This window comes from Halichoeres trimaculatus, unplaced genomic scaffold (assembly GCF_033239565.1).
Source record: "Halichoeres trimaculatus isolate MK-OKI-2021-1 unplaced genomic scaffold, fHalTri1.1 fHalTri1_scaffold_22, whole genome shotgun sequence".
In the NCBI taxonomy this organism is placed as follows: Eukaryota; Metazoa; Chordata; class Actinopteri; order Labriformes; family Labridae; genus Halichoeres; species Halichoeres trimaculatus.
In genome coordinates, this window is record NW_027437200.1 from 14098012 (window position 1) to 14116073 (window position 18062).

Here is an 18062-nt window from a genome sequence, read left to right on the forward strand (position 1 = left end):
CTGTCCACCTTAGTGTTTATTATACTTACTGGGACAATAATTTCACTAATGAAAAAAAAAAAAAACTTTGTTTTTAACTAAGCCATCTAAGCCACAAACTACCACATTTACCTGAAAACAAGACAGAGATTTTTTTAATCAAAAGAAAGAAAAAAATGTGGTTTCTTCAGAATGAGGCTCATTCTAAAAGAACAAATGACACTAATAACACTTTTTAACACCTATGTTTAAATGCTTTTTTACAGCAGAGATAATCATTAGGGATGATTGATATCACTTTTTTTCAGACAGATACCAGTACGAATACTCCCTCTAGAATAATCTTACTGGGTACCAATACTAGTGCTTTTGATACATAAAATTTCCATTAACAGTGACAGATCATTTTGAACAAAGACAGCACAGTCTCTCTGTCATTAAGTCCAAATAAAACACAAACAACTCTCTCTGAGTTTACGTTGTATTTGTTTTGTTATTTTTACCAAGAATTGAAAAAATAATATTTAAAGTGCACAGTAAAACTAACAACTGTCAGCGATTAAGTTTTTTTTTTTTTAAACTGGAGTGCAAAATAAAACAATTTAACTTTTAACACTCCCTGGCTCATTCAAGTTGTCTGAACAGGACCTAACGTACATTTGCCTTGGTGTCAAACCCCAGCAAGATCTTGCCTTGAGTATCAGCTGCTGGTATCAGCAACCTTCACGAGTACCGATACCTTGAAAAAAGGCTGGTATCGGCCTGATACTGATACTTGGTATCAATACTCGTCCATCCCTAATAAACATGTATCCAGTCTGGTACAAACATTTTTTTTCTATGTCTTTACACTTTAATGGGGATGAAATGCTTTTATAACTTACCTATTTTAAATAAATTAAAGTAAGTTTTGCAAAATTAGACCTGATAAGGGACATAGCTGACTGGTTTTACATGGCTCTGCCTCTTTGCTTCTTGCTTGGTCAAGGTTAAGTTGACTCAGCTTTTCTAAATTGAGGACCATTGACTCTTGAACTTGGCTTCATAAACCAACAGCTGACAAGACAATATTCATCCATAACCGTAGAAATCCCCACTTGTCTGCAATATGATCATATCCTTTATGACTGAGGCCAAACCGTCGCTCAGCAGGAAAATAAATGATGGAGAGACACAGTGACCATCCTCAATGAACAGACTTACAGGTATTTTATTATTTTGGATTCAAAATGTTTTCATTTCAGAATTAACTTTTGGTCTCAAGAATGTGTTTTTCTTTTTTAAAACTGGTCTTGGGGTTGTCTTGTGTTCATTGAGGTTATATTTGGGAGAATACGGTACATGGCCAAATGTGTTAAATCAACTTGTTTCATACAATCCCACTGGGGGCAGTAGAGTCTCCCCCTACTGGCCATTAGAAGAGCTGAAAATCAAGAACGTTTACATTTCAAGTTTGAGTTTAGTTTGCTTTGGCCCCAGACACCAGACATCTTCTGCTTCATATGGAAGTCTTCTGCTTCTGGTTCAAACACTAATTGAATACTGCTCCAGCTCCAGTTACACACAATCAGAAGACTGTTTAACTTCACTCGCCAGGTTTGTTCCATTTTCTTATCAGTGTTTAACTCATAAAACAATCCATCAACTTAATGCACAGCCCAGTAATTCAGCACAGATGCACATATGGAAGTTGTCCTCGCTGCACAGGTGAAGATGCAAAGCGCTCACGGCTCCTCTCATCTTCTCATCCTCTGACACTCCCTTTTTGCATTTTTGCATTACAAACACAGAGGAATTGTTTGTTGGGTCCCTTTCTTTCGCTCTCTGTCCCCTTGGCTCACCGGGGACAATTATGCCCTTCTTTCAAGCCATCGCCAAGCCCAATTTGCCACACAAATTAATTGGGGCTGCATTAGAAGAGCGAGGGGGACGGGGTGAAGGAGAAAATGAGTGAGAGAAAGAGAGACAGTCCAACAGAGAAATACGGCTCCACAGAGCTCTTGGATTGTTATGAAAACTTCTCTCTTGAAACAGTTGCAGAAAGAACAGTTTTTTAACACTCCTGTTAACACATTTACTGCAATGTGTGTTTAATGGCAAGGCTGACTGGCATTTTTCTTAAGAGGGGGCTCTAGCGTCCACTGTGTGCGGTGGCGAGGAGGACTGGCTCCGAGGATCGCGCCATCTGTTGAGCAGGCCGACTCAGCCATTTTCTGCTCTCGCGTGTCTCATATCCTCCACCCATATCCACAGCCGGAGGCTAGCTCACACCCAAATGGATCCAGAGCACCGACAGAGGGCAGCTTTCCTTTCCGAACACGCAGCCGGAGATTTGCTCCAGGGGGTTCGTCTGGAGCGGGGGTAAATTAAGTGGAGGTCTTTTGGGGTCTTTGTGAAAGAAAGCGTCTGCGCTGGTTTTGCCTTTTGAGGAAATTTAGAAGCTTCTCTGATGCCGGAAGGTGCTTTTGCAGTGCTTCCAACAGCACGGAGAGAAGGTGGGGAGATGACAAAGATGCAGGCAGAGGGAGGCAAAAAAAGGAGAAATTTGGCAGGAGATGGATTTGGAAGAGAAACAATGGAGGGGAGTTTGGGAGGTGAGGAACAAACACGTACACATGTGAGATCAAGCAGAATGGAGCAAATATAAATCCAATTCTGACGATGAACACACATTCACTCACCTCATCCCTGACACCCCCTCCTCCCCCAGTCTCCCCTGTACTCCTCAGTCATTAACAGACAGCCACTGTGGCTACCTCGTGATAAGTTTGTTTTGGCTTTGGAATGATGACCCAGCACAGCTGTCTGAGCAGGGTATGAGGTAGCAGCAGCTGCTCACACACAGCCAGACGGCAAAGGGAAGGAAATTAATGGGGGACTTTTGGGAGGGGGTGGGGCACACAGAGGCGTCAAGAATTGGGGGTGCTGAGTGTTACATTAGTGCTTGAATGTGACCGAGGAATGTCTGGACACACGAGAGCAGAGGTTTTGTCACGGCAGTTGTTTGTGGAAGGTTTTGGAAGCCGAGTTTTTCTGCTAATCAAAGGCTGTTAAGTGAACTCACACGAGTCTGAGGGAGATGGGAGTTTCTGAAATATAACTACTAAAAGCCCCCTTGATGCTAACGTTTATCGACTGTTAACGCCATTTTGGGAAGGTCCCGTAATTAAATTGTGTCAATAAATCCTTGAGTTGCACATAAAACAGCGGATAAACGGAGAATACGTTTCTCCATTTGCCTTACCCCCCGCCATGACACATATGTGGCAAGAGGCGGAGAACAGAAATAAAACACATTTGAACGGATTGCAGGGAACATTTCTCAAGCACAAAGTTGAAAATCTCAGCCATCAATTTCACTTTGCGTGGCTCTGTCGTGTATGACCTTGGGTGAACGATCCCTTCATTCAGAGATATTCAGGCGAACTGAGGGGATTTCAGTCGGTGCAAAGGGTGCAATAAAACTTTTATTCATCCCTCTGTGGCTCCAGAAGCTAATGATTCATGGGTCTTAGTGTAAAAGAAAAAAAAAAGAAACGATGGGAAAGGGGGAGGGATGCTTTGGTGCAGGACCAGAGCTCAATGAGGTTTGAAAACTGTTGTCACACATCACTGAGCAGGTGTCTGATGTCAAGTAACTCAATTCCAATGACTTCTCATCATGAGATTCTCGGCTGAGGCCTCAGCGTTTTCTGGTTCACATGATCGTTTTTGCAGCAGAGGAAAAAGCTGGAAAAGAAAGACTTATAGACGTCTGGATAGTTTAGTGAAAAAGTTGAATCACTGAGATATTTATAGGTGTGGAGTGAAGGGAGAAGCCAGGTTGTACTCCAAGATAACTGCTTGAGTTAAAAAAGGGTTTTAAGGATGTCACTTTTACTCATAGAAATCTTTTCTTTATAAATTGTCCAGAATGCTTTTTGTGTTTGTATATGAAGAAGCTGAGTCATTTTGTTGACAAGATCCTCAAAGAACATGAACCTAGTTTTCTGCTTTTGGGAAAATAATGTTTCAAAATATAGTTTTTAGCAAGGGGCAACAGAAAATGAAAAATGAAGCCTTTGTAGAAGTGCTAAAAGTTTCTGTTCATTGAGAATCTGCTGGCTGCAGAAAGACCGGAAGTCATGTACACACCCAGCTTTAAAAACAGACTTTTACGGCATTAAAAAATACATTTACAGCCTGGGTTTTAAAAAAGTTTTGCGTCTAAAACGCCAATTTTACTATCTGCACACACTGTACAGTATTTTTTTTTCTAACTCTGCAGTAAAAAAAGTATCAGGATCCTTTGATTGTCCAATCAGAGGCACAGCTCAGGTCATGTGATTGGCAGGCGCCCTGTTGCTGTTCGGAAAAACTCAGCCAGCTTGATAGCAAATATGGCTGCGTCCACTGATTGACTTCATTTCAAGGACTACTTTTTCTACCACAAAAGTAATAGAATGTTTAAAAAAAGAAAATAGAAAGAAAGAAAAAATGGAATTGGGAGTGAACAAAGGATTTAAAGATCCTGTGAGGGATTCTGTTTGTGACAACTTTGGCTCCCCCTTGTGGAGAAAATTTCTTATACTTGTCTTTAATGGTTCTGATCAAATGAACTCCTCTCATTCTCTTTTAATAGTAAGACACATTCTGAATATAAATACTGACGATAATTTTCATTGGATTTCATTACCTTTAAAGAAAAGAACTCACTGGAGCTTTAAATATGTGGAGCATCTTTTTTTCTTTAAAAAAAAAAAAAAAAAAAAAATCCATGTTTGCTATTTATATGATATGATGTGATTATGCTTTATTATGACACTGAAATCAGCAATCAGCACTGATACTGTAGTTCTGTTACGTCAGCAGCTGTACAGATGTTCTCTGATGCGCATGAGTTCTGTACATTTGATGCAAAATGAGTTTAATGTGTATATTTGTTTCATGAACTTTGCACCAATCTGATGCTGGATAAACACATAGACAAATCAAACCAATCCCAACCATGCCACCCCGCCCCCATCCCAGCAGGACACCACACTCAGGGCCCACGTGAAAGCCAGCGGTCCACTTACTTTGAGCGTCGGCGAGGTGGAGGAACAGACCCAGGATGAGCAGCAGCGGCAGCAGCAGCGTGGGTCTGGCTCTGTGCATGGTGGGACAGCTTGGCACCAGCATGCTTTGGCAGCCTCGGTGGCGCTGGCTCACAGAGCCCTGTGAGTCAGTCTGGTCTGATTTCTCAGATGCAGGGTATTCACAGCCTAGGCAAGGCAAGGAGGGGAAGGAAGATGGGGACAGGGAGTAAGGAGGGAGGAAAAAGGAGAGAAAAAGGGAGAGAGGGAGTGAGTGAATGAAACAAAGCTGTTTGGCTCCACGGGTTTTATCTATCCCTGCACATTTCTGACATACCCCCACACAGCCTCGGCTGGAGCTGACAGAGGATAGGAAGAGGCTGATGTGCTCACAGGGTATGTTCTGACAGTTCTCTAAATGGAATAGTCACTTCACACAATGCGTGTGCACGCGTGCGTGAGAGGGGGAGAGACGGAGAGTGCAAGAGAGAGGGAGAAACCACACAGATGAAAGGGCGGACTAATAAGATTTTGTCTTCACAGCTTTGGTGGCGAGCACCAATTAAATGCGCCGCATAATAAGAGTACATTTTAAGTCCTGCTTAGATCAGTGTTGATATCTGTTTCACATTAAAGCGCTTCTGTTGCCTGTAAGAACAGCCAAAAAAAGAAATGGAGGAAATATTCATGAACGCTGCGAGCCTCCTCATGCTTCTTCATTTGGCAGTTTAAACACATCTGACCACAGAGACTTTCTTGAGCACAATACAAGTCATAACGCCATCTTTTAGTCATATTATGATAAATGCATTCAATAAACCAATTCATCTGAAGCACATAATCATGCTTCTTCTGCCACATTTAATCCATATTAGATGCTTTAATAGCCCTAAGTGCCTATACAAAGTGATGGAGTAGCTTAGCTTAGCTCCAACAACAAACGAAAATCCATAAGACAGAGTGGCCAAGTGTTGCCATTCATGTTTCAGCCCCTTTATCGAAAGGGCCACTCTCGACATGGCTGTGAAAATCAATGTGATACAGTGAGCCAGTATTAGCCGCACACCCGCTCTATCCCCTTGTCATCCATTTGCTTAAGCCAGAGCTTGATCCTCAGTGATGGATGCTCTGCGGTAGTCTTCAGCTCCAGGCTAATCCAAGTGTGAGCTTTGATGACACTGCCGGTTAGCATGCTAGCTCGCCTGCCTGGTTTCTCTTGCAGGATGCTGTTGTTTCAGCTGTTTGAGGCACGGTCTGTGTGCCGTGACATTTCAGGCACTTTATGTTCCAAAAGATCAAACACACAAATCCTGAGATCTCTTGTAGTTTGGGATTCTGTGGTTTCGATACGCAGCAACTGTGTATACAAAAACTGTTGCGAGGAATAATAGTTCGCTGGTTTGGGTGCACATTTGACCGCCACCCACCGACAGGAGAGAAAGAAAAAAACAAGCCCTCCTAAGCTCAATCAGCAGGCCCCATGATGACAAAGTACCTCATTTCCCTGTTACCAATCATCCTCTTTCTTGCTCCCAGCTCTCCCTCTTTCATTTCTGTAGGCTGTAAATGGCAGAAAAGACGGGAAGATAGCGCACCTGTCACACTCGATTTGTGTCGGGGGGAAATAGACACGACTACCTGTCTCTGAGCGCCGCGGGGCTAGCAGCGAGCGCGGGAGCGGGGGACGTGTGTGCGAAGGGAATCAATTTGAGGCAATCTCATCCCCCGCTCGCACCGCCGCTGACACACAAACACAAATGCGTATGCATATACATACATTGGAGCACACAAGACAGAATTTTCACATGAGTAGTGTTTGTAGCGACTGTGGATTTGATTAGAATCAAGTGGACTGAAAAACCAGAGCAGAGCATGATGGGATAAATCTGCAGTGTGATCCATACACGGTGCAGGTACAGCTGTTTGTCTCCTCAGGTTATTGCTTCACCCCCCCCTGCAAATCTAAGTGATAGCCTTTGAGTTAATTAATGTGTGAATTTCCATAATGACATGACATTAGGCAGCGCGCAAAAAATGATACTCAGCAGCCCTCCCCTTCTCTTTTCACACCCCGTCTGCACACACCCATTTACATTCACACACACACACATGCTGATAGAGGCAAACAAAACCATCTGTATGTTGTGTAACCACCGGTGAGACAACCAAGAGGCTACGCTATGTGAGTAAATTAGGGCTGCAGCTATCGAATATTTTAGTATTCGAGTATTCTACTGAAAATCACATCGATTCATCGAGTAATCGGATAAAATACATTTTTGTTCAGTTAAAGAGCAGTTATTTTTCAAATGAAATTTTTCTCTTTAAGAAATAGAATTTTCTGATACAGCATGTCAAAAAGAGCACTTGCTTTGGTAGCTCCAAAATTTGTAAACACACTTTGACACATTTTTTGTGCCTTGTACGTCTCATCGAATGTTGTGGACCCAAACGGCACCCGTTTCGTAGAATGACCCATTAGTCTCCAAACTCCAGAAAAGAAGCTAGATTTGTTGCTAGTTGCTATTTTGTATAAGAGGTAGCTTGAGGGGTCTGAAAACTCTCTTAATATGGCCTCAGCTCTATTTGAAATACTCTTTGATCTTTTTTTAAAAATAAACGATTCCTCGAGGCGGAGAAAATTACTCGAGTAATTTTTGTAATCGAGTACCTCGAATCATTCGAGGAATCGTTTCAGCACTAGAGTAAATACAAGGGGAAGCTAATGTAAGTGCAGGGAAAACACACTCATGGAAATCCTGATCCAATCAAAAATGGAGGTGCACCTGAGGAGCATGAGCCCCTGTCAGACAATACCGAGGGCAAAGGATGCCCAAATGCATAACAGTCTCTCAAAGATTTCCCAGACCAAGATGAGTTGAAGCAGACCCACCACCTGTGCCTGTTTTACCCCCAACATGGCGGCGTCTTGCACTCTCCACCTTTCCTCCCATGCGTTTGGCGGCACTGATGCTTCCCATTGAACATTTATTACAATAGAACCAGCAAAAAAAAAAAAAATCTTGTCTTTCTTCCTGAGCCCCTGGTGGTATTATTGTGTTTCCATTCAGTGGTGCTTCATTCAAAGGATTTTGCTGCTGATAGCAATCATGCATTATTAAACAAAGCCTGACAACATGCACAATGTTAATTAGAAAAAGGGAGGAGGGGGCGAGGAAAAAAGAAAGGGGCTGTTGAGCTGTCTACTCTCTCTCCTTCCCCGTGATCCTTATCAGAAATGTGAAAGGGAAGGAGGGTGGGATGTTTATATTCTCCATAATGGTCGGCCTCTTTTCTCATTCCAGCCTGTGTGCATGTGTGGTGTTCTGCTCTATTTAGACAAGCAATATTATTAAAGGGGGACACAAAAGAATCAGTCATATTTATCTTGTATTCCAGCCACACTGCAGTAAACGCGTTATGGGAGTGAGAACTGGAAGAAAAGTTATGAGCTTCTTAAAGCAGCGGCTTCACACCAGTTCTATCTTCACATTTTCTGCCACATCCACGCAGGTCCAGTCCAAACGGTCGGAAGATTAACACTGACATGCTGCTCCTGATCGTGCCATTCCAGATAATTCCACATTGGTTTGAGCAGGGCAGTTGCGCCACATTATGCCCATCTTTCAAGCAAGTTGACTAATTTCACTCCCAACTGCTCCAGGGTTTTCTTTTTTAAATTGGGTGTTTTTAATTTCAGGCTCAAGAACAAACTCAATTGAACTTGAAGGAAATTGTGCATTCGTGGGATGTTATCCTAACAGACCGAAGCAGCCACAAAAATGCCACCAAAATCTATTAAGGCCAATCCCTCTGTAATTATCCCGACACATGCAAGGACGAAGCACCACAAGAGGACCGAGGATGTGATCCATACTGCATTGTGATATAAAAAAAAAAAAGTTGCTCAGTATCATGGCCAGCCAGGCACGGCAAATGAGACTTTGTTTCGTTTTATGAGGCAGGACTTTCTATTTCCCTCCAGACTGGCAGAGTCAAAGAATGCAGTAATTACCCCACACACACACATACACACACACACGCTTTCAAACTACAGTGATATTCAGGGACATGGAAGGGTACTGTGATCCTTTATTTTTGACTGATGCTGAGAAAGACAACCCCAGTATCAGATTTCATTTCAACACCTTAAAAATCAGCAACCTTGGTGTGAACCACCCAGTGTATATTTTCAGACAAGCAAAAAGTATAAACCATTGTCAATTTGCCTTTTCTGTCTTGTGTAAAAGCAATTCAATAGTATTCCTACTTGAGCAAATCGATTCCATCAATCTGAATCTGTTTTGTTTTGTTCACTGGTCATTTCTGCAGCTTTTTCCGCACCAGTATACAAAAAACACCAGTGCATCTATAGGACAACATATGGTTCAAGCAGTTTTATTAACTATCCATCTATGTTTCAAGACAGTACTCTTATATGAAAATGTTCAAAGCATTTCTCTATTTTAATTTTGATAACTTTGGCAAACAGTTGAAAAAAAATTAATATAACTCAAAGAAAACTCAAATTATTTTTAACATATTATCTTAAGTTTTGTGAACAACAGACATGAACATTATTCAGAATTTTAAGATATGCACAAATTCTACATTTTCATATGATATCGTTTTATGTTTCAAAATCATTTGTTTCTATGGTTACCTCAAAACACAAAAAGTCACAGTGAGAATATTTCCTGTATGAGTGAAATAGTCCTGCATGATGTGAGGAAAAACATGCAATGTGCCAAATTAAAATAAGTAGAGACTATATATAACTTAAAAGCTATATGTATTTCATGCATTTTTTATGTTTTAAAAAATACTTAAATAGTTTGCTTCTGAATTTATAAAAAAAAATCCCCTAAATCAATCCCTACCCCCAAATGAACCAATCAATTTATCCTCATCCTACTAGTGTAAAAGTACAGTTTCTACACCCCAGCCTCCCTCCATCCAGTGTCTCAAATCTTTGCCTCGGAGTGAAAAAATATTAAAAGAAAAGAACAATAGATATTTATATATATATATTTTTAATTTGCTGTGTTAAATTCAGTCTTCTGTTTATTCAGAATGCAGAATGCATGCGACAGACCTGGTCCTGACTCCGAGTCTAAACATGAACAATCTATAACTATCTGTAATTTGACAGTCCATTACCACATAACCAATAAAACATCTCTGATTATTCATCTTTGCATCGTGTAAAAACAAACACGGCCAGTTATAAATATGTAATTGCAAAACTATTGTGAGAATACTAATAGGAATGCTCATTCATTTTTTATCAATCGCATATGCTTGCTAGGATAAAAGTATTTAATGAGTTCTTTAAGAAGCTGTTTGATATTAATTGATATTTTTCAGAAGCTCATGAAGATTATAATGACTTAAATTTGTGGTACAGGATGTGTCAGTAAGCTGCCCTCAGTGTAACACTTTACTTCTGTTGCTCTTGAGAAGCTCAGGACACCTGAGGGAGTCAAAGTTGCACCAATCAAAACCCTGAAGGTCAAAGTTGTTTGAATCCTGCACTGTTTGCTGTGTGAAACCATTTCCTCTTTGTTCAAAAGATCTGGTAGCTCTCAAACATGGCTGCCTGTGACAGGCACCCACCCACTGTGCCCCAAGGGTGTTTTAAACATCATATGACCAGATTTATAAAATAAGCTCATCAAAGGCAAAAGCTACACGCAAACCATTTCCTTCACCAATCCCCACTTCCTCATCAGAGAGGTTAAGTTTGGGTGAAGTCACAATGTGTTTCACATGCTGGCTGCAGCTACCTTTTATCTTTTTCTTTTGTTGTCTTTTCTTTAATGCCACAGCATAAAGTCTGTCAGTCTCTCTTCGCTGCTTAAAGACCCTTATGTGAAGTCCTTTCTTTCCTTCACCCTCCTCCCTTTGCTTTTTGTCTCTCCCCTCTATGTTTTCCTCTGATTTTTTTTCCTCTCTCCCACTACTACTTTCTTCCGCCTGCGATGGTGTGATTTAAGACCGAGTGACAAGGCCGTTTCTCACACATCGCTCCCGATCAGCCGGCATGTGTAATAACATCCCTCAAGCTAAGCTAAGCTATGCCCTCAAGTGCAGCCTCCACATGAAAGACCCTGACAACTGCACATCAGAGGAGTTTATTTGCAATACTTATTTATTTTCTTTTTTCTCCCCCTTCCTTCTCGCCTCCCCTGACCTCCCTGCTACAAGCCTCCCACGGTCATAAACCATCCTTTGGGTGGTGCAGCCGACTTTCTGTCTGAGAAAGTCAGAGGTTTTACAGTTCTGCCCGCGAGCCTGACTAATTCTTGACAGGGAAAGGCTGCCAATGCTCCGGCTGATGGATATGTCTTGTTTTCTTATGAATGGATCACCCAACATGCAAGGCCCAGCAGGGAGCTAATTGGCTCCGATGACATTTGTCTGTCTAATAATTGCTTTAAAAGCACCTGCTGCGCCTGTTGGACAAGAAAGCTATCACGGATCCATCTCAGCTGTGAGTCCACCGCAAATTAATATCACCGGTTCTCAAAGCAGGCCTCCTGCTTTTGTCTGCAGATAAATCAGGATGTTGAAATGTCACAGCATGAATGGCGTAAAATAGCAGTTATCCACCTTCATCTTGAATAATTGAATGTTTTTTTTTAAGCTTTCTTACGACAGTTTCTTCTTTATCTGCTGAAACTAAAAGTTATGAATCTTCATGGAGGTGAAACTGTCCCAAAGAACAGCTTTGTTTTAGGAAGAACACAGGTCAAGGAGAGGATGGAGATGCAATTTGTAAACTGTTACCTTGTTTGGGTGCAAAGAGCAAGGTTGTGTCCTCATAAGAATTCGGCCCACCCAAAGCAACCTTGAGCCTCCACTTTGGTAACTCAAATGACCACGTAGCACAAACACTCCCCCTCTCCTCCCACTCATTCTGTGTATGTGCGTGCGTGTCTGTGTGTGATTTGTTCTCAACTGTCTCTCCTTGACTTTTCTCTCTACCTGGTCTACCTCGCCACTTTCTTTCTCTCTCTGTCTTTCGCTTCTTTTTTCTCTCTTCACCTATCCTTTTCTCCCGGCTCATTCCTCCTGCCACGTTTTTCCCAGCAGCTGCTAGGTTCAGATGGATGGTCCCCACAGTGCAAGACCCTGACCTGCAGTCGAGTGACTGATTATCCCTGCGCCTTGTTGTGCTGCTCTCTGAAAGCAAACCAACACACAGCACACAAACATACGCAAGGTTACAGAGCTAGTGGGTATGCTTTAGGGACACTGTGGGAAAAAAAGAGAAAAGCCACATATTTCATCTTTGTGTGCATGTTGGGGTCACCTCCTTTAACCTTGATGACACTTGTAAACACAATATTGAACTCTAAAGGTTGTAACTAATGTCTTCTCAATGGGCAGCAGATAAAACCTGCAGGTGAGCATGTTGGCCATGTACACTATTGAGTGAATTCCCACATGTTGGGTGGCCTTTGCATGCACTATGTGTGCTTGTCGCAGTATGGGTGTGCAGTTTTGTGTTTTGTGCTTGACCTTGGCATCTAGATAATTTTTTTAATCATGCAAACATGCTGGATCTTGAGGGGTCTACTGTTTTGGAAGCAGAGTGTGGCAGGATAGGGGTGACAATGAGAAAAATTGTAGACACAGCAGCAGCAGGGATTAAATTTATGCCGCATGAACAAGGGAGGGCGAAATCATGTTACATATTATGAACCAGAAAAAAAAAAAAATTGAAGAGGGAGTGTGTAGAGGGCGGAGCAGAGGGGTGGAAATATAATGGATAAGGGGAGCAACGAGGCAGAGAGGTGGTGAGAGAAAGGAGGGGATTAGGAGGGAGAGGAAGGAAGGAAGGAAGGATGAGTGAGGAGGAGAGGAGAGAGTGCTGCAGGGTGGAGAAGGGAGGGACTGTGCCAGCTTTTCTCATGCGCCGTCTGTGCCTGTGTGCCGAACAGAAGCGGCGAATGAGGGATTGAGGTTGAAAAGGCAGGGTGATAGTTGTGAGGCCAGATGACAGCAGGTAAAAAAAGAAAACTCCACACGTGAATCCACCTGAACACTCAGGAACACCAACTCCCGCTCAGGTCCACGTCCAATCACAGAGATCCAGCGTGAAGACACACCTACGCGTGCACTCACAAGTGTAAACTCAAGCATTCATGTGCACAAATAAACACATACAGGCAAATCGCAGGCATGCACACCCTTTGCACCGCATGCTCCTGGCACTCTGACATCGACCCCCAGCACGGCGTCGGTCTGTGGGAGGATGAATAATCTCACTTCCAAGCGGCAGAGAAAATAAGAGGGAGGGAAGGAGGGCGAAGGGGTTGTCGTGTGGTTTTAAAGAGACAAAAACAGCTGTACTGTGCCACTCAGAAAACTGACGAACGCAGAACTGGGAATTGTGATGCTCCCTGAACACATAACACGGCATAAGTCATCCACAATATGCCTTCTTATCTTTTTCAAACAATTGACGGTGCGTTGTGCGCTGGTGACATTTCTGTGCCGTTTATACAAAAGCCAAGCCGTTTGGTATGTAAATGCACTACTTAGCCGTACATGAAGGATGTAGGGAGGCGCTCGGGGCATACACACTACACTCATAGGGCAGCAAAATAATTAAAATGCCAAGTGTCTCCCATTATCTAAATGCTAATTTGCCTCAATATAGCCCGAGCTAAGATGTAACGCCACATTATGGTAGTGAACTAAGGCGACGGCGGGTAAATTTCCCTTCAATTAGCCGAGCAAACTGTACTCTGTCTTTTACCTGGGGTGATGTAGCGGATGTTTTATGAAGTGAACTTGTCATATGGCTTTGGTGTGTATTTCTGAGATTCACAGCAGCTGATCTTTGGATGTCAAAACGAGGCCAAATCAGTCGGTGAAAATGCTGCAAAAGATGAAGTCCATTTTAATAGAAGGCTGCGCATAATACTCAGTGTCTGAGTCCAGAGTACAACGGTCAAACTAGCAGCAATCGTTGTTCCCAGTGCATTTAGGGCACTTGTGATTTTCTCCTTGACTCACAGTTGATAAGAAAGCCTGAGTCAACAACCGCAGGAACAGACAGGCAGCATTAGAACCCGCCGCTTATCAAAGCGTTATGCATGAAAATACATCAGTGCCAACAGGGAGGGCAATGGGACAAAAATATTATCACAGATATGAGCTGTTTTTGCTGAACACACGATTGGAGGTGAAATTGTGTTGTTTCTGCTTTTCCATCTATATCCTGATAAGACTGTCAAAGGACGTCCAGGGTGGGAGTGAACAGCCCTTCAGAAAGCTGTTTCAATATTTTAGAGCTTCAAGTATTCTTACTAAAGTCTGCTGAGCGCTTTGATGTGGGCCCTGCTGATTAATAGATTTGCAAAGCTAAACTTTTTTTTGAGTTCTTGGACGCCCTTGAAAGGTGTTTTTAGCCAAGCTAAGCTATTGTTCTCATGAAAGGCAGAGCAGGCTGCTTGTGCAACTCTGTCGAGGGAAAGAAATGGTTCACCCCAAGGCAAAAGCAACAATTCCCCTTTTGTCGTTTCACTAAGACAAATGCCTGCCATAGCTGCGTTAGCGACAAACAAGAGCAGTTTCCCCGTCAGTGATGCTATATTGTAGCGCTCAAACAAGACATTTTATTATGCTGCTGAGAATGAATGAAAAGGTCCTTTTCTCCAGCCACAGTTTGGAGATTGAAATTCAAATCAAATGCCACCTTCATACAAATGTCAGTCGAAGAAATCAGAACCGCTCTGTCTATGCCTGGCATCAAGCAGAATACACAGTTTGACATTTGGAAGTGATTTTCTCCTCCTCTCTGTCTTTGTTTCTTATAAAATTAACTTTGAAATTGCCAGTAAAGACACACAAAAACCCACATCAGACAAATAGTTTTGCTGCTCTCTCTCAGCATCTAACAGCCTCTTAGAAACCTTTATACAGCCCCCCCCCAATGACCTAACACAGCCCACCCCCGAACACTCACAAACATGATTAAGACACTGTCAAGCCTGACATCGCCATCTCCCATGCTGTCAGTGGCCCTCACTGGGAGTCGCTGTTGACTGACTGCCTGGATGTGCCTTATCATTAACAGAGCCGCCTGCGCCACCACAGAGGGGCTTTGATGACAGAAACTAAGGCCTCAGTGCCTGCCCCTCCCATCCAGCCTGCCCAAGTGTCATCTAAATGAGATAGGGCCCAGGAGCTAAGGGATTAGGCACTGCATAATTACCTATTTAAAGATCCTAATTGAGCATTTCATTAAGAGACTGGCACTGAGATTTTGCCAAGGAGGGCACTACAGGGAGGAAGCATATTTGCCTGTGCATGCATGCGTGGATGCATGTGTAACCTTGAATTCAAGGGTTACCCACTTAGCATGGATGTCTCGTGGACGTCTTTTTGTTTACTTTGCAGTTTGAAATGTTTGGCACTTGATTCTACTAGCACATCTGAAGAAAACAACAACTTTTAAGACTTATTTACATCCAAAGGAACTTTGACAGTAACATGTTGGCATGTTTGGTCTGTGTTGATTTTGGAGCCCCCTGTGAATAAAAGTGGTACTTCTTTACTATTTTCTGATGTAATTATCTTGCACACTGGATTATCTAACACTAAAATGCGTCATTTGTTGTTAATCTCAGAGAATATTATATATACTGAAGACTGCTTTGGTAGCATGAAGCTAACTGACATGACGCACACGTAAAACCTTCCCATCAAGGCTTCGTACCACCCCAAATTCGATTCACATGATCAAACAACCATGTTCCGTGATCCTACTTTTTTCTTTACCAGACGACCAACAGGAGAAAAAATGACTGTTGATTAGGGATGGGTACCTTTCACATTTGAAACGATACTGTACCGATGCCCGGTACCTGGCAATCGGTACCGGTACTCAACGGTACCACTTTTCGGTACTTTTTTGTGTTTATGTGGTAGAAAATATTAATTTGTTTAATAATAAAACATTACATTTTTTCAATTTAACATATTTATTCTTCAATATATAACCTTGCAATGCCGTGTTCATGTCCCGCATGGAAAACTCTTCCATTCCCTCACAGTCACAAAGATGCCTTTAGATACCCAAACATGGTACCTTTTGGTTTTACGTGAATCGGTACCCAGTGCTTTAGACTGAATTCGGTCGGTACCTATTAAAGTACATAATTCATACCCATCCCTACTGTTGATATGAATTTAGAGATCATTTATTTGATTTAAAAAATATCTTTTGATGCAGCCAACAAATCAGACATTAGATATGATTGTTGCGAACACTTCCATGGCAGCAGTACACTTCAACCAACTTATGGGTCTAAAATTTACATTCTTGACAAGTCTGTACATTAGCTAGCTTTATGCTAATGAATCACATCACTTTGGTTGTGGTGACTTTCTGTCTTGTTTTCCTCAATTTGCTCGACATGTGTTTCACTCAGCAAAGTTTTGTGCCCTCAAACTACTCTGAGAGTAATACCCTTAAAATGTTGTTTAAAAATGTTAGTAAAAAGTAGCATTTTTCCCACTATGTTTATATGTACTGAGCTCCTTTCAATACATAAAATTGATGTGTGTTATCTGGTTGTCTTGGTGCCACTGTAAGGAGTTCTGACCAAACAGGATCAAGTATTTTACACGCCATTTTGTTTCTGAGGATTTGACTTGCTTGCTTCTGTAGAGCATAAAAAGACATTAGTATTTGTTTCCTCAGCAAATGAAAACTCCTTTAACAGATGATCTACATTCTACACTAGCTTAATGAACAATTTGCTGCTCATCTTCGCACTGAAGAGATATGTAATTCTTCTCTTTTCATATTCAGTGCAACCTTTTATGATTGAAAGCAACATCTCATAAACTGTTGTTGGAGACATGTTGAGTAAATGTGTTACTGTGAGTTCAAAGTCTGCTTTAGTTGTCACAACTATTTCTGTGCAAAACTGACATTTCAAGACAAACACATTTACTGACTGAAGAAGAACATTTGAGAGTACTGAGCTCTGCCAGACATAAAAGAAAAGAAACACTACAAAGTCAAAACATCTCCCATTTCTGTGAGGCTAATTGAATCCAATGGTTGGGGAATTTGCATTCAAACACTCCTGTTAAGTTCTCTCTAACACACACGCACACACACACACAAAAAGACAGTGAGATAATGCTGCTCACATTGTCAGCAATCAAACTCCTCTTGCTACAACAGCGAAAGCCCCGAGGTTACCAATGCCTCATCTTAAGTGTTTTTTTCAGACATGAGATGAGATACAAAAGGCATTGTATCTTTTTATCTGCAAGACAGAAGCTATGATAATACAATTATTCATTAAGATGTGTACCACTGACATTGACTTTCCTGATGTGGGGCTTAGTTGGAAAGGAAAAATTGTAATTGATTTCAGTAAGAGCTGTTATTTTCTGCAGTATTTAAGATCTTCAAAGCCACAGAGACAAATGTACCACCAGTAAAGTGCATCTTACATTTCTGGGTTGCTAAAAATGCCTTTGTAAATCCATGCCATGGTTGTGTAACTGGCTCTTGGCGTGTATAGTGACATATTTTAGCACAGGGACATTGGAGCAAGATTTTCAGTTCATCATTATTCTAAAATTAGTTATGAAATCCACTACACTAGGCTATTTGGGGCTAAAAACAAAGGAGAGAAATGGACTTTGGATGACACCAAGGGCCCCTGATCGTTTCTCATTACAAACAATTTCGACTTCACCAATCATTCGAGCACAATGCAAGACCCACATAGTTTGCTTATGACCAATTTGACCTGATTTCCATGACTCCCCTTTGCCCTCTCATCTCTGTATCCGGGATCACTGGGGACATTGGCAAGTTGCTGGCAGTTGCCTTATGCATGATTGACTTGTTTGCTAAATGACTAGCATCTGAAGTGGCAAACGCTAGCTAAAGGCTATCAGAGACTTTGGGGCAGACACCAGCTGCTAACTGCTTCAGATAAACTGTCCCTCCCTCTGGGGAATCGCATGAGCACGATGGTGGGGAGTGGT

General features: G+C 42.0%; 1 protein-coding gene across 25 annotated transcripts in view; it reads right to left on the reverse strand.

The window, feature by feature from the left end:
- LOC141784311 (receptor-type tyrosine-protein phosphatase delta) overlaps nt 1–18062 on the reverse strand; it is a 471971-nt gene that overhangs the window by 95702 nt on the left and 358207 nt on the right. For all 25 annotated transcript variants that reach the window (XM_074662121.1, XM_074662118.1, XM_074662109.1 and 22 more), the window contains one exon: nt 5037–5222. In XM_074662121.1, coding sequence (XP_074518222.1) covers nt 5037–5139 — 103 coding nt within the window. In that variant the 5' untranslated portion in view covers nt 5140–5222. The remainder of the gene's footprint in view (nt 1–5036; nt 5223–18062) is intronic.